At 35.2% G+C, this 23,955-nt stretch overlaps 2 protein-coding genes across 2 annotated transcripts; one reads left to right on the top strand and one right to left on the bottom strand.

Moving 5' to 3' along the window:
- The first annotated feature begins 44 nt into the window (after positions 1-44).
- On the top strand, positions 45-9,873 carry LOC110453533. The gene is made up of 4 exons (XM_021502509.1): positions 45-679; positions 1,347-1,495; positions 4,385-4,509; positions 6,956-9,873. Exons 1-4 carry the CDS (start codon positions 58-60, stop codon positions 7,062-7,064), a joined length of 1,005 nt encoding a protein of 334 aa, XP_021358184.1. The 5' UTR covers positions 45-57; the 3' UTR covers positions 7,065-9,873.
- A 6,825-nt stretch (positions 9,874-16,698) lies between these two features.
- Positions 16,699-19,823, bottom strand: LOC110453532. Its single transcript, XM_021502508.1, has one exon. It carries the CDS (start codon positions 19,165-19,167, stop codon positions 17,539-17,541), a length of 1,629 nt encoding a protein of 542 aa, XP_021358183.1. The 5' UTR covers positions 19,168-19,823; the 3' UTR covers positions 16,699-17,538.
- Positions 19,824-23,955: the final 4,132 nt, after the last annotated feature.

Genomic DNA, 23,955 nt, shown 5'->3' with positions numbered 1-23,955 from the left:
AGATTCCGAATAATTTTCTACTTTCATTTTAGCCGGAAGTGTTGGTGTTTTTTTAAAATGGCCACCGCTACATTATCTAACGGGGTTACGCCTACAAAGTATCAGAAACATTCTGACTTTCCAGGAATCCAATCTCTGTACAATTTTCGACAAGTTGAATCAAAGAATGGAATTACTACTAAAAAGCTGTTGTTTCGATCGTCTCGACCAGACTTGCTTCACGCTGACGAAGTGGATGAGTTCATGGGTTTGGGCATAAAATGTATAATCGACCTTCGTTCGCATGCTGAGTTTTCGTTTGTAGAAGGAAATAAGTACTTACAAACAAAAGGTCTTTACGGGACATGTGTAATTAACTTACCTAAAAACCGAAATTACAAGCCCGGGGAAGAAGTTTCGTGCACAGAAAAGGACCACAACACAGGAGAGGAAGTGTCCGACGCAACATGTCACCATTATCTGATAGATTTCTTTCAGAAGGCTTACATAAAAAACATTGTTAACAGGGCGCCTTGGTATGTGAAAATCTTATCAATCTTTGTTTTTCTTTTTGACGTGTTATTTCGGACAAACTTCTACTACTTGGTGCGATTGTTTGGATATTTTGTGTTGAACCCAGGAGGACTAGCAAGCACTTACATCGATATTCTGGAACTGAGCCAGACAAGTATTTGTGCAGGTAAAGTATGAGAGAATGATATAGGGACAGGTGATGGAGAAGAGTGGGTGGGTACTGAAAAGAGTATTGCGGGTGTTTATCAGTTGTTTTTTTTAGTTTTGTTCAAAGGATCCATTCTCCAAGTTAAAAGTGTCTGATGTTTCCCAATTTAGCCCATCAAAATTCCCAATTGGGAAATCTAAAACAAAAAATGGTTAAATTTAATCAAAGTCCTCTCGATTGATTTAGTTCTCAAAATGCAGCGTTTGTAGGAAGGACTGCAGTAATGATCATGTTGTCATAAATACAGGCTTAAATAAAAGTTGAACAGTCTAATTTGTGTTCAGAGTTGATCATCCACATTTCCCAAACTAGCTATTATGTTGATGATTTTCCTAATTTCTTCCGAGGGCCTGTTTCCCTCAAACACCCTGGTCATAATTAAACCCCTGTTAATTGTGTCAGTAAATTAGATTGGCATGCAGTCCCAGCAGCATGAGAGGGTGTCACAGAGAAATCTTCAATCCGAGGGGTGATTTATTTGGCTGTTTAACCTGACACTGAGCCCAGAGTGAGCGTAACCAACCCCTTGCGTAGCGAGGAAGTCCAGGGGCGTTAAGATAATCATTGAACAACTAGTCAACTACATCATACATTACATGTACAATATTTTCTATTAAATTGCCAGCTCTGAAGCTTCTGACAAAGAAGGAAAACCTTCCAGCTCTCATTAACTGTGCTCATGGAAAAGATCGTACTGGAATCACGTCAGCGTTGGTCCTCCTGTTACTCGGCGAAACGACAGAAAATGTAATTCAAGATTACACACAATCAGAGGTATTTAATAGACCCAGCTACCCACTAAAACACTGGTATCACAGATTTAATACAGTTGTACAAGTAGATGTGGGTTAAATTGTAGAGGATCTTATTCTTAATTCCTGGGGTTGCCATAGAAGGCAATCTCAGGAATTCAGAATAAGGTCCTCCACCATTTAACCCAGAACTGCCATTTACTTCATTGTCCCATTAAACACTTTTTGGTGCTGAGTGTTTAGACAGGTGTTTATGGAAGCCTTGTGTATATAAATCCCTTGTTTGGTATCGGTTGAGTTGTTGTGATCTTACCGTTTTTGGTACCTCAACTTCGACCAAAGTTGGGGGCATAATGAATTCACTTTATCCATGCATGCATCTGTCTGACAGCGGTTTTTGGAGCTAAGGCATTTCTGACATCATTTCAGGAACAGGCTGGAACTTTGTACATATGTACATCATGGGAAAGCTGTGTGGCACATCCTAAAATGAGGTCACTTTGGCCGCTTTTTGAGCTAGTAATGACCTCATTTACTAAAACCGGACAGCATAATACAGGTGTCCTTAGCATACCTTAGCCACTTTTTCATCTGTACATCAAGGAAAAGCACTGTGTCAAATCTTAAAATGAGGTCAATGTGACCTCAATTTGACCTATGACCTTGACCTTTCTGAAGTACATCCTGGCTAGTTTTATGTATGAACTTTCGACTTGGAGTGAGGGTATTTTACATTTACCTCAAGTGCTAAATTTTAAAATGCAGCTTACCCTAGCTTTCCACCCTTTTTCATTATTAGTCAAAAGACCTAGTGTATATCATAATTAATCTATTGTAAACACATAATTTCAAAGAACTTAATTTGCGAAATTCATTGTCATTTCTACAACACTGCTATCAATGTAGTGGACTGGACGATTATCGGTGAAAAGGTTGCTCAAGTGGTAGTGTGTCCGCTAGAGTTCGGAGGGACCCTGGTCTGGTCATAATATTTTCTCTTTCTCCTGTTACAAAAATGGTCAGCTTGCCAATCCTTGTTTCGAGCAATGGGAGTATGCTTATTAGCAAGGGGGTACCCAAACTTGGGTTGTAAATAGTTGTGTCTTTGGGGGCGAAGTCTTAGAAAAAGGGGAAGGAATGTAGCGGAACTGGACTGGCTCAATCGTTGGCGACCAGGTGCTCAATTGGGACCGTCTAGAGTTAGGAGGGTCCCGGGTTCAAACCAAGGTCTGGTTGTCACAATTTTTCTCTTTCTCCCATTACATTGATATAGGAGCAGACTCAAAATCCTGTTTGAATTCAAGTGTTTTAGTAGGCACTGATTGATGCCTTAAGTATTTTCTAGTTATTGTAGAGGCCTAGTGTGTTTTGAATACGAATGTTTTAAATCTTTAAGTGTTACAGACGATGTTGGTTGAATCCCTGAGTTTAGGATCCCAGTGTTGTNCAGATTAAGAGAGCAGGTGGACCTGTGGTCCACCACCTATTAAAAGTTAGTGTCAACCCCTGTAAGTTGATGTTAAACTGCTGATAATTTTAATAGAGTACCATGACCTTGACCTTGGGGTGAAAAGTTTGAAGTTGTGTTCACCTGACTTTCAATAAATGTTATGTTATGAATATTGAACCCAGATGTCGATTAAAGTATAACAGAAAAGGAAAAATTTATTGTCAGAACGAGGTTTGAACCTGTAACCTCTGATCTCTTCATGACAACCAATTGAACTGCCTGGTAGCAGGCAACTGACCAAGTCTAGTTCCCCTACATTCCTCTCACCTTTTTGTAAAGGTCTGTCTGTTGTAAGCATTTGTTGCTTCTTGACCACCCGTTTCATATCCACACTTTAACCCTTTCACCACTGTATACCATAATGGACTCATCCATGTCATTGCATGGTAGAGTCTATTAAGTTGCATAGGGGTGGAAGCACTAGGGAATAGTTTTGGGGAAGTTTCCTCGCAAGNACCCCCTTTGCGAGGAAACTTCCCTAAAACTATTCCCTAGTGAAGGGTTAACTCATGTACACATTTATGTTTATCTATGGTTTCCCTGTACTCTAATCAGGTACAAGGTTCCTGATTGCTGGCTACTAACCCAGTCCAATTCCGCTACAAAAGTATCATAATTTTATTTTTAATATTCCATAGTTTCTTCTTTATAAGATTTATTTCTATACCATACATGTATATAGAAAGGTGATTTTTGAATATTTTCAATGATGATATTTGCAATTTGGACATATAACCTGTACTTCTATATAAATGAAATTTGAATTTGTCTGTGCTGGTCATTTGCTGGTTGACTGGGTTGAGGTATGAAAGCATCATCAGTGTGGCAGTCATTGATGTCATAGCATGCGAAGGAGAGGGAATTCTGTAGGATTTGAGCATCCTCGATTCTGCAGGGATTATGCTCTCTTTCGCTTTCTGCACCCTGGAAAATGTCATAGCAACATTGAAGGCACATGGCTAGGTATTTGATTGGTCTCAGTGAAAAAACCTGACCAATCACCAGACTGATACCTGTCCTTTGAAGATTATAAAGGAATGATACCTGACTTCAAAGCCAGTAAATGTACTGTTACATGACCACAAGATTATTTTATGTGCATTAGAGGATCAAACTAGTCTTCCTGTCTCATCCACAAGGTGGCGCACACTGAGCCTTTGATTTTGCTATGACATATTCCAGGGGTGCAGAGTCAGCGTAAGTAAGCATAACCCCTGAAGCATCGAGGATGAGGTTTGAGGGGCTCAACAACTTCCTTAAACAGTGTAGGGGAGACAGCATTGTTGTCTTGGTACAGCTGCTGGAAAAGTTGTGTTTCATAATACTTTTTTGAAGAAATGAATTGATACATAATATATTATACTTTTATAGACATTGTTTCATTGTGTATGAATTTCACAGAAAGCGCTGGAGCCGATAAAATCAAGACTTCATGATGAAATAGTCAAGAGATTCAACTGGGATGAGTCGTTTATGTACGCCAAGCCAGAGACTTTAGAGACGGCTCTTAACCACATCCATCACAAGTAAGTTAAACAGATATTCTAATCACAACTTTAAATCTTAAATTGAAAATGATTTTTGTCAAATTTTGTAAACTGTAGCTGTAGGGATGTAACAAAACAATATAATTTTTTTCCATAATAATTGTTATTACTGCTGATATCAAAATTCACCTATTCCACACTCTTGGAATATGTCCTGAAAAATCAGAGGCTTCGTTTGCGCCACTTCACAGACGATATAAATAGAATAGTGTAATCCTTTGATCTACAGTACATTAAAATAATCAAGAGGAAAGGTAACGGTGTCACGCCTCTGTTATCTTCTAAGACCAGGTACTTGGCCAGGTTTTTTTTGTCTGAAACCTTCATTTTTTGTCATGACATATTTCAGGGGTGCAGAGGGGTTAATTAAGTGAGGGTAATCCCTGGAGTATCGAGGATGTCAATAACAACATCGTTTTATATAGATAGGTGACATACCATATATTGTTCAATTATAGAAGAAAAATTGTATTACTTTTAAATTAGGATATTTTCATGCCCTTAAATTATTGTTTTTTAAAAAAATCTTTTTCAGTAGACTGATTATAATAGGGCCACAAACATAAATTAAATTCAAACTAATTAACCATTGAGTTTAACGACAGCTTGGTAATATTTTTTTAATTTAGTCCTTAGAAACGATTTTATGTCGATTTATGTTATCACCCTAAAACTAAAATCTCCCACATTAAACAAAAAAGTAGAGGAAGATTTTCAATACTGGCATCCTAGGATGCCGGCAACCAATATCATTTTTCAAACTGATCAGGAATACTAACCTGTCAGAGCACGGACTTAGATAACATGTAAAATGTACCTTTTAATTGATTTTCTGACAGAGAGCTCTAATTATGAATTATTGAAAGTTTTAATTGTAGAAAAAAAGTCGCATAATGCCTGAAATTTGAGTCCAGTTTAAACAGTTTGAGTTAACCTCCTCCTCTCCAACGCTCCAGGAGTTGAGCGCTTACTTGCGTGTTTAATATGCTTATTTGTATTTAGTTATCCCTGGAGCATGGCGATATTTATCATTTTCTTCCTAACTTTGAAAGTAAATATTCTATGTTATTTAAAAAATCAATTGTCAGTAATTAAATTCTGTTCTGCGGTTTACCAGGGATGTGTAGTGGACATGCACATCCCTGGGTTTACGTAGATTGGTATGACACATTTTGTACTAAACGTCACGCGGTAATCACGTGACATGTCAAGATCATGTGATACCTACTTCAATACAACATGGTGGATATAGTTATGCGCTTACTCGCGTGTTTAATATGCTTATTTGTATTTAGTTATCCCTGGAGCATGGAGATATTTCATTTTCTTCCAAACTTTGAAAGTAAATATTCTATGTTATTTTAAAAATAAACACTCTTTTCTCAAATTCTCAGTAAAATTCTGTTCTGCGGTTTATGTAGATTGGTATGACACATGTGTACTGAACGTCACGCGGTAATCATGTGACATGTCAAGATCATGTGATACCCACTTCAATACAACATGGTGGATCAGTGACTTTAACCACAGACTTAGATAACTAATCTAATTCCGTGGTCAGAGTAATGTAATGTTGATAAACTCTAGCATTTACTATGGAAATAGATAAAGTTTTGCCATAAGTTTTTATGAAGTCCTTGTGTCGGCCATTTTCTACAAATGAACAATCAAGCAAAACCTGAATATTTCAAAAAAGTAAAAAAAAACAGAAATTCAAGGGAGATAACTTGGGATATGTCTATCATCTCCAGATCCTACACTCTAACAATGTTGCAAATCCTGAGTTGTTATCAGTGTCTTTTTCTTTCTGCCTGTGTAAACATAGGTGGATAATAACCCCATTCTCAATTCAAAATTGGCATTTATATTCCCAAAATGGACTTTAAATTCCCAGTCATTCATAAAAATAAATTCAATCTTGAACCCAAAAGTAGCAATGTGGCTTGAATAAGTTCTGACCTAATCAAGGTAGTTGTTTCATAGAACATTGAAAGAAGATGCAAAACGAAAGTGAAAGTTCCCCTCTCTCATCCCAACTTCTTGACCCTCCCTCCCCAATCTAATCCCCCTGTAGAACCTCTCCACTTTTCAAAAAAAAAAAGAAAAAAAAAAGATGGATGATTTTCTACATGTAAAAGGTGTTATTTACACCAAAGTGTTTCTTAAATGAAAAAATCCCAAATTTCTAGAGACAACATTTGTAATGCATGGAAACAAAATAACAAATGTATTAAAGTATGATTGCAAAGGGAAGTAACTCCATGCCTCTTAATCTCCTTAAGGTTGCTTTATGAAGTGAAAAAGAACTAGCCTTGAATTGGGACTCTTTTTTGTGATTATAACTTATCATATGAAATTGGAAAGCCTGTTTTATCGAGAAAATCTTATTTTACAGATGTTTATGAATCATGATACATTTTGACAGGTATGGATCGGTGGAAAACTACCTAGAATCAATAGGATTTGGCCGCAGTGAGCAGCAACTCCTTCGCGAAAATCTAGGATACAGTCCAGACAGCATCACATTTAATTGACCAAAGCACTGCTGTGTTTAGTTAGCTATAACATGTTTTAACTGCTTATATTATTTAATTAAATCCTTGATTACAGAAAAACCTACTTTAGTCAGAGTCCAATAATGAGCTTTGATGCTCGAGTTTTTGACCATCAAATTTTCAGGAAATTTTTAGATAATAAGAGTCATTTGAAAACTTTTCAACACCTGGCCAATGGCACCTGTCTAATCTGACCTCTCATCCTGTATATTTTAGAATAATTCTGTTTCTGTAAAGGTGTCATATTAGACAGGTTAATCTGATCTATATGTTCTGTCTAACAGGGTGTCAGATTAGACAGAACAATCTGACCGATATGTTGTGTCTCAGAGTGTCAGATTAGACAGGTTAATCTGACCAGTATGCTGTGGTCCACAGGGTGTCAGATTAGACAGGTCAATCTGACCAATATGTTGTGTCGAACAGGGTATTAGATTTGATAGATTAATATGTTGTGTTAGATTTGACAGGTTTCATGTGATTCTTTTTTAGCATTTCAATAAAAAATGAATCATAATCATTTATTACATTTTGACATAATGTATTTATTACATAATTGTAATTACATAAACTATTACATAATTGCTCAAACCATTGTAACTATGGAAGTTAACCAGACATCACACTTGTTCATTGTAAGCTTTATATAATTTTTCTTGGTAACTTTTTTTTTTTTAAAGATATCATGTATAAATAATTACAAATTATTTCATTATGCATGCCTTTTCAGCTTTAATTGTTCATTTTGATACACTATATTTACACAATCTTTCAACATTTCTCAATTTAAATATATTGAGTCAGTTGTTGTTACCTGGGATAGCTTAACAAATCATTAACATACATTGTAAATTTAAATTAAAAATTATGATTTTTAAATTTGCAAATATTTTTTCTATTGATAAATGTTTGGATCCCTGTATATTCAAGTTTGATTCAGAATTCAATATGTTGACACTACTATTTTACTACTACTTCTATAACAAAGTAGGCCCGGATAGTGGAAGCGTTGTTAGCTTAAAAGGTCATTAACTCAAATTTTGTACAGGTAATATTAAAAATATTTTTTAAATCGTTGAAATCCCTAATGACATACGAGAAGTGATTTGGAGTTGAGTGTGATACTCTGTTAACCAGAAGTAGGAGTATTTCACCTTGTACTGCTTCTACATCTGTTCTCTTCTGTGGGTTGTTCTTTATAGGCAGGTTTTTGTTCTTTACCTAAAGGAGGAAGTTTATAGACAGGCTTTTGTACTCCTCCTAGGTGTGTGGGTTCCTTATAGTCAAGTTTTTGTTATTTGCCTATGGTGAGTCTTTATAGACAAGTTGTAATTCTCCTAGGGAAGGAGGTCTTTATAGGTTTTTGTTATCGTCCTAGGTGTGAGGGTTCTTTATAGACAGGTTTTGTACTCTTAGGGGTGATGGTTCTTTATAGACAGGTTTTTGTACTCCTCCTAGGAGAGGGGTGCTTTATAGACAGGTTTTTGTTATCTGCCTGGAGTGGGGGTCTATATAGTCAGGTTTTTGTATGCCTCCTAGGGGTTGAGGGTTCTTTATAGTCAGGTTTTTGTACTCTTTCTATGTGGAGGGGTTCTTTTTAGACAGGGTTTTGTTTTCTGCATTGGGAGGGGGGTCTTTAAAGTCAGGTTTTTATTATCGCCCTATTGGGAAGGGGTCTAAACAGGTTTTTATTATCTCCCTAGGAGAGGGGGTCTTGATAGACAGGTTTTTGTACTCCTCCTAGGGGTGAGGGTTCTTTATAGACATGTTTTTGTTATCTGCATGGGGCCCCAAAGGGGGTCTTAATAGTCAGGTTTTTGTTATTTGCCTAGGGATGAGGGTTCTTTATAGACAAGTTTGTGTTCTCCTCCTAGGGGTGAGGGTTCTTTATAGACAGGTTTTTGTCATCTTCAGAGTGTTTTTTTTTATAGACAGGTTTTTGTTATCTCCCTATTGTGAGGGGGTCTTTATAGACAGGTTTTTGTTATCTCCCCATTTGAAGGGGGCCTTTATAGACAGGCTTTTGTTCTCTTCTTAGGGGAGGGTTCTTTATAGAAAGATTTTTGGTCATCTCCCGAGGGAAGTTTCTTTTTAAATAGACAGGTTTTTGTCCTCTTCCAAGGGGAAGTTTTTTATAGACAGGTTTTCGTTATCTCCCTAGGAGAAGGGGTCTTTATAGACAGGTTTTTGCTCTCTTCTGAGGGAAGTTTTTTTGATAGACAGGTTTTTGTTCTATTTGGAGGGAAGGGTTTTTTATAGACAGGTTTTTGTTCTCTCTGGTGGAAAGTGGGTTTTATAGACAGGTTTTCGTTATCTCCCTAGGAGAGGGGGTCTTTATAGACAGGTTTTTGCTCTCTTCTGAGGGATTTTTTTTTGATAGACAGGTTTTTGTTCTCTCTGGAGGGAAGGGGTTTTTATAGACAGATTTTTGTTCTCTCTGGAGGGAAGGGGGTTTTATAGACAGGTTTTTGCTCTCTTTCTAGGAGGGGTAAGAAGTCTTTATAGGCAGGTTTTTTTTGTTTTCTCCATAGGAAAGAGGTTTTTGGTCCATTTCTTGGTTGGTATTTAAATAGCAGATTTGGGTCTCTGCCTTGGAGTCTTAGTACATAAGTTTTTTGCTTCTTTACATACAAGTTGGCTCTCTCCTTAGATAAGTCTTTATGAAGCGATGTTGCTTTCTCCCTTGAGTTGACCCTCTAGAAAGGGCGCTAAGATGGCCAAGTGGTTAAGGCGTCTGACATTCAGCTACCACTAGCCCTTCACCTCTGGGTCAGGGTTCAAGGCCTACATGGGGCAGTTGCCAGGTATTGGCGGGAAGTCGTTGGTTTTTCTCTGGGAACTCCGGCTTTCCTCCACCACCAAAACCTGGCACATCCTTAAATGATCATAGCTGTTAATAGGACATAAAAAATCAAACAAACCGAACCAAAAAAATGACCCTCTAGACATCTTTTTTATCCCTAGGGAGGTTTTTATATACAGTTGACATTTTACTGTTTCTCAGTGGCCAAGTGGTAAGGGTTAGGTGATGGGTATGAGGCCTACGTATGGCAGTCACCAGGTTAAGGCGTCTGACCATCTACAATCTCTAGCCCGCCACTACTTGGTCGCAGGTACGAGGCCTATTTGGGGCAGTCACCAGGTACTGGCGGCAGGTCTGTGGTTTTCTGTGGGTACTCAGGTTTAAACCTGGCATGTCCTTAAATGACTGTATATTAATTTCGTCTCTTAGAAGATTGACTGGCTGGTTTAGACTGGTCATATCTTCGTGCATAGAATTGTTGCTATATTGATGATAAGATTTTATAGAACACAATTTTTCTTTAGAATATATTTATCATTGTTTCTTAGTTATATTGTTATTGTTAATTTATATTTTAATTTTTTATAAACTCATTGTTTTAGGAAAGTATTTAATTCAATATATCATTTATTTCCCATTGTTTATTTTATATTAATTTTGTTCATCTTGGACATGTACTACCAGAAATAACTAAAAGTCCAAATTTTAAAGTTTGATGAAACTGTAGTTGGTTTCCATGTCAACATGTGATTATTTATATATTGTCAATAGGATTATTTTTTACCAAATTTACAATAATTTCCAAGAGAAACATTTTATTTATTGACATTTAAAATACAAACTTTACCAAAATAATGTTTGAAAATCTTGGGTCCAGATGTATGTATCTCTTTCACTTTGTGTAATTGATTTGGTTATTGCTATTGAATTTGTATATAAGTAAATTATATAAATAGTTGACAGATAGTTTTGATAACTCAAGTGTTCTCCAGACATTTCATGATAATTTATTGCATTGTGTTCTGGTGGCCTTTCGAGGTGGACGCCATGTTGGATCAGTTCAAGATTAACCACCAAGATTCTGATATTATTCAGATGTTTTAACCCATTCACCCCTGAAATTGCATAATGAACTAATCCAACCTTTGAATTGGAAGAGTTCAAATGTGTCTTCAGGGGTGAATGAGTTTATCTACAATGTTAGGGATACTTGAAAAAGTCTGAGAACTGATCGGTGAAATATCTCGCTAATATTTATTCAGAGACAATTAGACAAGGACCACGCTGCATGCTGTTGTTGCTGCTGTTGTTGTTGTTGCTGTTGTTGCTGTTGTTGTTGCTGTTGCTGCTGCTGTTGTTGTTGTTTGTTTTAGTTGTCATTTTGTGTCATAAATTGTTAAGTGACCAATTACAAAACGAACTACTTGCAAAATAATAAGTTAACATACAATGTACAATATATGGAAATGCACATCAGGCACGGATTTAGAATTTTGTGAGAGCAGGGGTCCCAAAAGGTGAAGAAATACATTTTTTTCCCCCTGCAAAATGTGGGATCCACTTCCTAAATGCTTTCTAACATTATCACATTATAACCTTGCACAATTTTACTTACATTGTTGTACAGTTTTGAAAAATATAAAAATATTGAATTTGTTTAATATTGCAGTGATAAAAGGTTATCCTTTCCCACTTAACTTTTTTGTTGTTGGTTAATTTAACATTAAAATTTGTGTCGGATAACATATCATCTTTATTGTTTAAGGATGTATGTTACCTTACCTAGATAAGCAACTCTACTTCAAAAGAGTTCCCAAACTAAAACCTTTTAAATCAACCTAATGAATGTTCAATAGAATGTTTAAGAGAGACAAGTGAAGCACAAATCATAGGTTTTACAAGTAACATATAACCTTAAGGAAGATAACTCTAACACAAATTACAGTGAATGTGTTGGGTAGTATGTATCATTAAGGGAGATAACTCTAACACAAATTACAGTGAATGTGTTAGGTCGTATGTATCATTAAGGGAGATAATTCTAACACAAATCACAGGTATACAGTGTTAGGTAGTATGAATCCTTAAGGGAGATAACTCTAACACAAATCACAGGTATAATGTGTAAGGTAGTATACATCCTTAAGGGAGATAACTCTAACACAAAGATAAGATCTATCTATTTCATAATAACTGAAATGTACTTATATATTGTCAATTTATTGTTTACAGTTTAATTGTTCAGAAAAACAGAAAGAATTGAAACATTCAGGGAAATTTTTCATGTGAGAATATTGTGGATATCTATGTGTACAACTTTACAAATTATGTCTCAACAAGAAATGAAGATAACATTATTTATCATTGTACAATTGTATGTCAGCAGCAGCAGCAGCAGCAGCAGCAAATACAGGCTCCTGCCGTTAAAGGATATGTGTTCATGCTTGTCTCAAATATGATATGTCAACAATATTACATAGCAGAGTTAAGAACAAAGTGATATTCTGTAATCACATAAAAAACTGTTTCAACCATGTCAGTGAAAACTTGGCATTAGGTGCACAGGTACTAGCCTCGCCTGCCAATACACCTTTAATATAATAGGTGTATTGACAGACGAGGCTAGTACCTGTGGTAGGCGAAATGGAAGTTAAAACAAGCGGCATTCTATAGAGGTTTAATTGAATATCCATGTCATCCCTTTCACCTAGTCACCCGTCACCTTGTTAGTGACGAGAAAAATGTTCTCAGGGTGGTGGCTATGCATATTCACAGCTTGGTAAACAATTATGTTTTTTATTACCGGTAATAATTGTTTATTTGGTTTCTGTTTTTTTGTAGTCTTTGGAATTAAAAGGTGTGTTTTAACGACGGGCATATTGACAAAAGTTAAATAGTGGCATTGTTTGAGATAATAATATAATGAATATAGAAAACTGACCTAATTATCACGTTTAAATAATAAACATAAAATATTATTTTATACTCCGTAAATTATGTCTATAACACTATATATGGGTCGGACCATTTTTAGGACCCAAGATCCATCCTGAAACCATGCAAAAAATTGACAAAAAATTCTCAAATGTATCTAATGTTACAAGTTTCAAGTGATTACCATAGCAACTGTAATTGGAAACACTTACATTTTCATAATACATAATTGGAAGCCGAAGGACTGAAAATTAAAAAAAAACCCAGCAATTTGAAAATTCAATCGAAGTGTTAAGATTTTGATGGATTTTAGGGGTCAAATATTGCCTTATCTATATGTAGATAGACCTTTATTGGCTAATCTATATGTAGATAGACCTTTATTAGCTAAGCTATATGTAGATAGACCTTTATTGGCTAAGCTATATGGAGATAGACCTATATTGGCTAATCTATATTTAGATAGACCTTTATTTGATTTCTACCATGCATATTTCGCAGCAAATAAAACCATTTCATATTCTTGCGCATTACCTCATATAATTACAATGATTTTGATGGCAGTCAACATGACTTCATGACATTGTGACGTACTATCACATTGTCATTTGAAAACCATAAAATCAAAATGGTGACATTGAAAAGTCTTGACGAATCTGCCTGAGAAAAGAATGTTTTCTTTTTAATACTTGAACATATTCTTTTGTGGTATGATAAAAGTTATGTAAATTTGATTCCATTTCATATTGAGATTTATAAAACTTGTCATGAAATTTGCAGAAATTAGTTTTTTTTGAAGCAAAAAAAATCTAGACATGTTTCATCAATGTCATATGATGTAGAAAAATTGTAAGATGTTACTTTTAATTTATTTTCACATATAGATGTATAATGAAACTTAGAGGGTACATTTGTATGTAAAACTGTTTTACTTATACACTGTATTGTATGGTAATTACATAATAAACAGATTGTCAGTTGTTAAAACCTTTGTCCATTGTCCTTGACTGTATTTTCCTTTAAATGATGTGTGTCAGTTGTTAAAACCTTTGTCCATTGTCCTTGACTGTATTTTCCTTTAAATGATGTGTCAGTTGTTAAAACCTTTGCCCATTGTCCTTGACTGTATTTTCCTTTAAATGATGTGGTGAAAATCTTTTTGCACCGATTGTTGTAGTCACCCTCATCTGATATAAGTCAAATAATCTCATGACATACAGGGTTTGTAAGATAGGTACAATCAAATCTGTGTAAAGAGCACACCCTTTAATTTAGGTACTGTACATTTAGTTTCTTGGTTGGGATGGATCTTCATAAAAAAACTCAATATTTATTTACATGTTGAATAACGATCAACAAAAGTTTAAAGCATAAATACTTAATTTAATCATAAATGTGTATATATATACATCACAATTTAGTTAACGTCATAATAACTTGAGAAAAATATATTACTTCTTTAAAAAAATATATATACAAAATAAGCAACATAATCATAATGTACACTGTTAGAATTATGAACAAATTTCAAAACAACCAAAAACTCAACTATGAAAAATAATAGATTTATTATCATTTCCAAAATACCTCTGGGGAAAAAACTAATTTTTACCATATTGAAAATATCCCATGGTGATCTGGCCATCAAATATCAGGGAATTTGTATGTTGATTTATGAGGTCATTAGAAATTAAATTATCACATATTTTTCCTCATTAAGTTCTGTAAGTTAATGCGACTATAATTGTTAGCTCACACTCGGGGTACATTGACTGACATGTAATGACACGTTGTGATGTCATTATTGAATCTCAATGTCGCATCTTACTTTACTGCTGTTTTATCTCAGTTTGACATTTTTTTGAAGATATGTTTATTGATTAGAAGAAAATGTCACCGGTTCAAAGATGACTGGATCTCTTTAAATCTTGCTCTTGTAAAAAAATGAAAAAAAAAATAAAAAAAATACAACAAATCAGTGTAGTAATTAAAGGTATTGTCTGGCCTTCAGAAAACCCTCAAAATGGATCATTGTCTTTAAAAACTATTTTCCCTTTTGAAAAAAACACAGACAATTTGGAATCTTGGTATAATAACATTATTTGATGAAATAAAAAAAAATAACGCTCTCAAACTAAATTACTATGAAGACTATCAGTTGAGGAATGGTTATATATATATACAGTAAATATATAATATAAAATTACATTTATCCCGTCTTTTATACCAAATGTGAAAGACTACACTGAAATTATAAATGAACATAGATGTTTTATTGATGTTGAAAATTACTTTCAAAATTATTTTTTTACACAAAACATCTTTGTTCACATAAAGTGGGGCTGAATGGATGGGCCACAAAGGGGTTATTTGGCCATATTGCTTTAAGAAACTCCTTCTTTGGAAACAAGAGATGGATTTCAATCATATTTGGTTGGAGGCATTGGCAGGTGGCCATGATGGGTCTTAAAATTTTACCCGTTGAAGGGCTGAACCTAGACTGAGGGTCGGGTTTTTAGAAAGAGTTTTTAGCTCGGAAATAATTAAGATCCCCACCCTATAACAACTACCTATATTGTACATATACAATTGTTGAGTATAATGAGACAAATACACACATATTCTACCAGGATTGCCTCAGGGTCTGGCCCCACCCATGGAGATTTAACTACAAGATACAAGAAACTTTATTTAACGTCGCATATATCAAACAGAGAAACATTAGCGCTGTAGCGCTATTTTTGCGACAAACATGATAAAATGCAAACAGAAAGAAAACAACAAATCAAGCTATACACTATCACAGAAAGCTAGCACATAATCAGGGGGTAAAACATACAACAACATAGCAGCATATAATTAGATAGCATAGGCACTAAATTTAAAGTATTATACTAAAAATGATGTAATGATATAATAGTGAACACCTGCATATCACACAGGTGCTGCTATATAATATGAAGGTTATAAAGCACTTCAAGTGTAATGTACAAACAAGCTAATTTAGCAAAAGAGTAAAAATTGACATAATATACACTAATATAGTGTAAATTAAAATAGGACAACAAGGTCTAGTAATAAAAAAACATATTGAGCTATAATGATGATTAGAAGAGAGAGCTAGAAACTATACTGTCAGTTGTTGGTATATAAAAGCACCATGCAATGCAGAAGTTAGGCTAAATATATAGGTAAATAAGTAAACAAATAAATAAATAAATAAATAAATAAAGAAGGTAACTAGTAATAAAGACTAAAACACTGAAAAACATTAAAACTTTAAACACAGGTACAGATACGACATAAGCAAACAGGGCCATCCCAGGAGTGCAGCAGTCTGGCAAACTGGATATTATTACAACTGCTGGGTCAAAGAATTTAAACAGTTGGGATCCCCACCCTATAACCATACATAAAAGAGACTTAAACACAATCATGTTATTAAATTGACCCTGGGCTTTAATCACATCCCTAGGGACCTAATTCCTGGGTCCTTATACTACATTGAAACAGTTTGAGATCCCCACCCTTATTACAAAACAAATGTTAAGCATGGAGATTTAGATACATATATCATACAAGGAAATGCCCCAGGGGATCGCATTTACTGTACTACCTGCCAGACATTGCTACTATTATATTAGTAATAACACTTGGATCAAAATATTAAATCGTTACCAACATACAGGTAGCTGTAAATTTATATTTCTGTGAAAGATATACCTGTTGTTATATAAATACAGAAATCCAATGATCCCAGCAACTTTGTTCTATTTAATTCATTCACCCCTGAAGACACATTTGGAATCTTCCAATTCAAAAGTGTGAATGGTTCATTATGACATTTCAGGGGTGAATGAGTTAATTTTTAAAATAGCATTGCGTTAAGAATTTTTTTTTAATTTGATGCTTATTTAAAAAAAAAACAATGACACCATTAATAATTTTTCTAACAGTTTTGTTATTGATTGCCTATATTTAATACTACGTCACTCAATCAGGTGCACTGTTAGGTGATGTAAGACTGTACTAGGTTTTGGTTTCTCATTGTGACACCTTATCAGTTACAAATTAAGTCCCCTTAGCCGAAACATGCCTTACACGAAATTTGATAACAATCAATCAATTTGTGAAAAGGAAGGATTTTAAAGATCCCTACAAGGCCCTGCCCTTCTAAAAAAATATACGTAGAAGGTGACGCACCCTCGATTTATAGATACAGAGTCCCCTAGGCCTTTGTCCAGGAATGCTCTACGCAACAGTTCGTTGAAATCCCTCCCATCCTATTGAAGGAGAAGGATTTTACACATTTATTGCTTTGTTCTCTCTTTTGGGCCGCGCTCCTCTGCCCCCTGGGAGAGTCACACCCTCTGTTTATGCAAAGTTAAGTCCCCCTTGCTAATAGATGCTCCACACAAAATGTAATTAAAATTCCTCCAATCGTACTGAAGGTCAAGGGTTATAAACATGTATCACTTTATTCCCCCATTGAGCCCCATATGCATTTGTTCAATAAATCCAACATGACACTCGCCTAAAGGCTCGATTCATATCAAATTATTAAACTCTTTTAATAAACTCAATATGACATGGACACGAATGTAAGATCCTCTATTTTGAAGTTTATCAAGTATCATGACATCTTCGATCAAAACATCAGTGTTTGTTGTCATTGTTATTAGATACACACATTGTAGTTTGTCCTGGTGTTAAATATCAATGTAGATACTGTAGTAGTTTGACATAGAAAATCCCAAACGCTGCCCACAGAACACCCTTCTTGTCTACACCAACAGCCGATGTAAAGATGTCATCTGTGTGTATGATCTTGAGGAACTCACCACGCCCACTGATGAGTAGGATACGGTTGTTGTTACGGTCCCCTATGACTAGGTTACCCACACTGTCATACACCACACCAGAGGGGTTAAATGGTTCACTTCCTGACTGTGATGGTGGTTGATATGTATGTCTGTATTCACCGCAATATACAAATAGTTCCTTGCAGTCAGTGTCCATGACAACAACATGTGATTGTCCTTCACCACCATGATGTTCACTATCACTGTCAGCCACTGCGACATTCTGAGTGACAGGACACTCTGAGATCCTGTTTGGTGTACACACTAATGGTTTCCAAGTCCTTGTAGGTGATGTAGTAAGTACCAGTTTACCATTTGTGGTAAATTTTGAGATTTTGTTGACCATCCCCAAAATGACATGGTTATTAGCTGTAATACAGATACACAGTGGGAACTCCCTGGTGCTGAATCTGTGTACCAGTCGTCCTGACACAAGCTCTCTGATGTTGTTTTCATTATCACAGACCCACAGTGTGTTGGTTGTGGGTGACATACTTATGTCCTTGATCCCAGTATTGTTTTCAACCTCCTGTATAACTTTCCCCTTCCTGTCCAGGAGAGGTAAGGTTTTTCTGTCAAAGTCACTGGACCACACCTGACCATCAGTGGTGGGACATATAGAACTGATGCCAGATGGATACTCCCACTCCCCCAACACCTTGGTCTGAGGCAACAGGGAATACACTGGACTGGACACGTCATTTCTTTCTCCTGAGCTCTGTTGTGAACTTGGTCTCCAAACTTTTTGTTCTGACGACCTCTGTGTAGAGGAATAACCAGGTCCAGAAAATACATGATCGGGGCGAAAAGGGACTTGACGCTGACCTTTACTTGAAGTGTCCATTTTTCCCAAGGCTTGTTTCAGGTGACCCTTAGGATTTCGGTTCGGAGTGAAGCTAGCAGTACCCAGGGTAGGTTTAACGGGGAGAGTGACAGGAGATTGAATATCAAATCCTGTGTCGTAGATTTGTATGTCAGAGCCACGCTGAAGTGCTATCTTACATTCCTGTACTTGTTGTTTTAACTGAGTACTGTACATTTCCAGATCGTGTTTGTATGTTTGTAGTAGCTTGGTGTTATCCTCCTCCATTTGTTGATAGAGACACAGAGTCTGAGCTGAAAGCTGGTTAAGATCTTGTATTATTTTCTTTGTTTGTATCTTCAACTGTTCGGAAAGATTTTCAAAGTGGCTGACATTGTCCTTTAGACGTGTATCAGTAGCAGTGATGTACTTGTCAATTTGTACGAGGTCAACTTTCTCAGTTTTGTAGATGAAGTTTTGAATGTCTTGATTCTTTTTTGGAGTAATTTCACTAAGGTCACACAAAGGATGTTTCTTATGTACAGTAGACAGGCATTTGGTACATGCAAGTTCTTGGCATTCTTCACAGTAAATGTCCAGTTTTCTACCCTTGTGGTACATACACGTGGTTTGACCTTTGGTACGGGAAGGAAGCTGCCCTTTGTACTCGGGCGTGGCCATTTTAGTAACGAGATACAATGTATAACACTTTCGAGGATTATCGACTATAGCAGTGAAGCAGTTCGTCCGACATCGGGAAATTAAATCTTCAAAAATACCCCAACTTCACTTAATCAGGAGTGGTTCAATTTGTCCTGCCTTGGTGAATGTGTTGGAGAATTTGAAAAATATCGTGAGAAGAGAAAACGCTTTTCACAATTAATAGAGACGTATGTATATACGTCTCTGCCATTAGGCTGCCTAGCTAGTCGCCATACAAAATTGTCAAAACGTAAATTGCAAGTAAATGATTAATTCAGCCAAAGTTGACTGCTTCACGATCTACCCGGCCAGATTGTTGAATGATATTAAAATCGACCCAGCCTTCCATGCGCCATGACGGTTTCAGTTGTCTACCCGGGTAGAAATATGGGTGGCTCAATATATCGTCTGTGTACATACGTAGCGGCAACCCCGTCTGTAGCTCATGATCAGTAGGCTCGCCTTCCTCACTCTGCACTTCCCGGTTTAACGACGTTGCTGAAAACCTGCAAACTTCACCTGCTGATATAAGTTTAAAATATTTTGATTTTTTGTCAAATTGTGATGAAAACCTACCGAGCTAGTTGTTTTTATACAATTGTAAACCGCCGTGTTCCGGGTGTTATCAGAGATGGTAGGTAAATCTTGTACGCCACTCCCGCTCCCGTCCCAAAACCCCGTACCAGGAATATATAGATATTTTAATATCTCATTAACGCGATCGTTTATATTTTTTTATAAAATTATACAATAATTTCAAACGTTATTTTCGAAATGTGACAGTTACAAAAATGTCTATTTATTAACTTATAATTTAGAAATCGACGATAATGTGAATTTAAGGGGGTAAAACTTGTACGCCGCAGTCAACCGTGAAAAACACGGTTTTTCACATATAATTAGATATTGAGTGAAAACTAACATGTTATTTTCAGATATGTAGAACAAAATACCCTACTGTTTATAATTATGTAAGTTTCGTTGCAATAAATGTAGTAGGGTACAATTTTGTAGACCGTTTATTGTATTTTAATAGAAGTGTGCAAGTTCCGGTCCGGTGTTTTGTGACGCAAGTGTATGTCTTATTTTATTATGTATTATAAACCGGTTCTTTGCTATGTCAAAGGGCGAATCTATTTTTATCTGAATGCCCAGTGGGCATTGCGCAAGGCGCGCGGTAAATTCACACACCTGTGGACGTTGTATGATGATGGTTGGGTTTTATTGAGAGAGGCCATTTTCATCCTTTGTACTTGGAAATTATGTAAGTACTGATCATGTTGTACATTAACTATATTGTAAATAAGTATCTTTTAGGATTATTGTAATTGTATCATCTGGTAAAGATCGATGTTGAATTATATTTAGTAGGCTCTCTGTTGAATTGTGAGTGAATCGATCTTTTGTAATTTGAATTTCATGTTGTTTGGAGTTCACGTTTATCTTTTACATTATTCAGAAGAGGTGTGTTGAGATATATTTCATTCATTATAATTGTTTTCTAAATTCTGGTGAAAGTTAACTTTTGTTATCTTTGCTAATTATTTAACATAATTTGTAGATCCTACGTTTCGTTCTGTGGCCTGGTATACCGTCATCCACGGGTTGTGTCCCTTAAGCCCTCTTCCCTTTTTGAAGAGGTAGGTTGTTGCTTTAATGTATAAATTTGTGTATTTAGTGTAACTTACAGTATTTGTAATTTTGTGCATTTCTTATAAACATAAGTGCTGTAATTGAGTCAATTTCAATGCGACAACGTGATATGTATATATATTGTATTACTAACTAACAGAGTGAATTATGTATTGTAATTCATAGCGTACGAGCGTTGACTCTGTAATGTATGATAGCGACTGGGTTATCCGGTATTGTACTTTAGTAGTACTTGTATAGTGAAGCGTGTTTGTACTGAGTGCGTTAACCGGTCGTGTTAGATTTGGACGAGTTCATAACTCGTTCAGGTAGTGTAAGTTTGAGAATTTGTTTTAATGTACTGTTATATTGTTGTTATAGGGTTTATTCGACACCCAGAATAAATCTTGGAATCGAACTGATGTCTTCTGTGGTGCTTAAGTACACAGCGATCCCAGAGCAGATACACTGCTACATAAACGACATATTTCACACAAAATTCTGACTTTGATCGCAGGTGTTTTGTTTACTCCCGTACCCGTACTAAGGGGACATCAGTCTGTCAAGCTGTCGTTATCAAGTAGAACTCTTATAGCCATTCTATTAGAATGCCTAAAATATCCCTCTGGATCCGCCACTGTTGTTGCACATTTGGTAATACTGTTTCTAAAAAAAACTATTTTCCCCATATGATGATGACAACTGCATCTGCATTTCTAAAGAAGCTGACAAATGACCCTTCTGTTTCGTATTTCCTATCAAACTATCAAGAATGTATACTTCCCCACTATCTACCTCCTGTACTGACACTGCCCAATGGTCCTCGCCTGTACGATGAATTTGTGCTGATGCAGCGCTAGTTGGTTTCATTCTGAGTAAACAAAACTCCCGCGATCACAACAAAGTCAGAATTCCATGTGAAATATGTCGTTTATTGCAACGAAACTTATATACTTATAAACAGTGAGGTATTTTGTTCTAAATACCTGAAAATAACATGTTAGTTTTCACTCAATATCTAATTATATGTGAAAAACGTGTTCTTTACTGTTGACTGCGGCGTTCAAGTTTTACCCCCTTGAAAAACATATTATCGTCAATTTCTAAATTATTAGAAAATAATTTATTTTTTTTAAAAATCCACATTTAGAAAATAATGTTTGAAATTATTGTATAATTTTATAAAAAAAAATATATATAAACGATCGCGTTAAATCCTGGAACGGGAGCGGGAGCGGCGTACAAGATTTACATTGTACCTACCACCCAATATCTGGATGATTGACAGGTATATATACGTAGCCTTAAGCTTGGTGCTAGCCTCCTCGGCCTATGGGTATATACGTTTTAGTTCAATCATATTTTATTGTACAAATATACAAATGGATTTGACAACAAGTTATTACAACTTAATAAAGTCCTCTCCACAATACATGTGGTAAAATAAATGTATATGTTTTTGGGGAAGAAAGGTTGGGAGAGGGGTTACCTAGAAAAAGAAATCGTGTACACTGTAAAATTGATCCGCATTTAAATAAATTATAAATTATATAAATTTCATGACATGCAGCCTGGTAGAGTAATTTCAAAATGAACAGAATCAATGTAACAAAGAAATCAGACAAAATAATGAAATGCAATTTCATAAATACATATAACAACGTACACGCATAAAAAAAAAAAAAAGTTATCATTTCTAAAAATGTTTATATTGTTTTCTACCGAAAGTTGACTATTACCACGGAATTAGTCCGTGCTATTACCAAACAAAATTAGTTCTAAATTAAAATCAACATATGCAAGGCATTCCAATTTTGGAGCAGGATGTGTCTTTCGTTGTTAAAAAGTAAGCACTCGCAAGAATAATGAAAGGCATTTTCACAGGGATGGCCACAATAAAAAAAATGGACTATCAACCATATTTACTCTACAAAAATCATTTTTATTTTTTTTATTCAACTTTTTTTCATAATCACATTTTACTACATTTACATGCACATTACAATTGTTTCATGTAACCATTTTCATTCTGTAACTATATACCCATCAGAATCGTATATATATATATATATATGAGTTTAACTGTTTACTCATGCATTTAGATTATATTTCCATCGGATATTTCACGTTTTTTAAAGACAAGTACAGAGTACCATGACATCTGTAAGTAAGACAGATCATTTCTATTTTGAATACATTTAGATGTGAAGTTATCGACAGGAATATATGGCTCTAAAGACTTTACCCAAAATATATTAACAATGTCAGCTCAGTTAAGTAAATAAATGATTGATAAAAATCCATTTGCATTTGATTTTTTCTTGCTTCTTGTTGTTATAGGCATACAGACCCATATCTTCTATTTTATTATAAAAAATAAGGTATGTTTTCCCTTCCAGAATGGTAGGAGCAGTGTTTTTTAACTTACATAAATATATATAGTATCTCATAATGAGCAATACAAAATTAATCTTGTCTCCATGTTCTTTTTCTACTACACCAAAAATAAAAGTTGTTGGGTGTCTGGGCAAGATAATTGATAATTTGGTACTTATTTTCTAGCGTATCTATCAGCCATAACCAAAAAGTTTTTATTATACTGCATTCCCCAAAAAGATGTATAATAGTTTCTCTCTCATTTGTACCAAATGTGCAATTTTCAGTTTCAGCTAATTTGCATCTCATTAATTTTGTGTTGGTGTAGATGATCCTGTGTATGATTTTATACTGAAAGTTAATAAGTTTTGTGTCATCAGTTATGGCCCTTGGAATCGAGTTAAAATATTCCCAAGATTCTTCACTAATATTACTATGGAGATCTTCTTGCCATTTTCTTTGACTATTCACCGGTTTTTCAGAGATAGTTTGGAGAAGAATATGATAGAAATAATTAGTAACTTTATCATGTGTATTAAGATAGATTATTGATTTATAAGTTATATAAGGTATGTCACCATTTATATTCTGCAAAATGTCTTTCCAATTTCTTGGTATGGCATTAATAACTCCATAGTAATCTATAAAATTTACATTTATATTATACTTTTGAGAAAAAATATCACAAGACATGAATTGATTATTTTCTAACAAGTCAGAAATAAAAAAATACATATTTTTTACACCAGTTTTCATAAA

Source organism: Mizuhopecten yessoensis, unplaced genomic scaffold (assembly GCF_002113885.1).
Source record: "Mizuhopecten yessoensis strain PY_sf001 unplaced genomic scaffold, ASM211388v2 scaffold7443, whole genome shotgun sequence".
Classification (NCBI taxonomy): domain Eukaryota; kingdom Metazoa; phylum Mollusca; class Bivalvia; order Pectinida; family Pectinidae; genus Mizuhopecten; species Mizuhopecten yessoensis.
The sequence above is the reverse complement of the archived record's forward strand: the minus strand, read 5'-3'. Positions and strand labels throughout refer to the sequence as shown.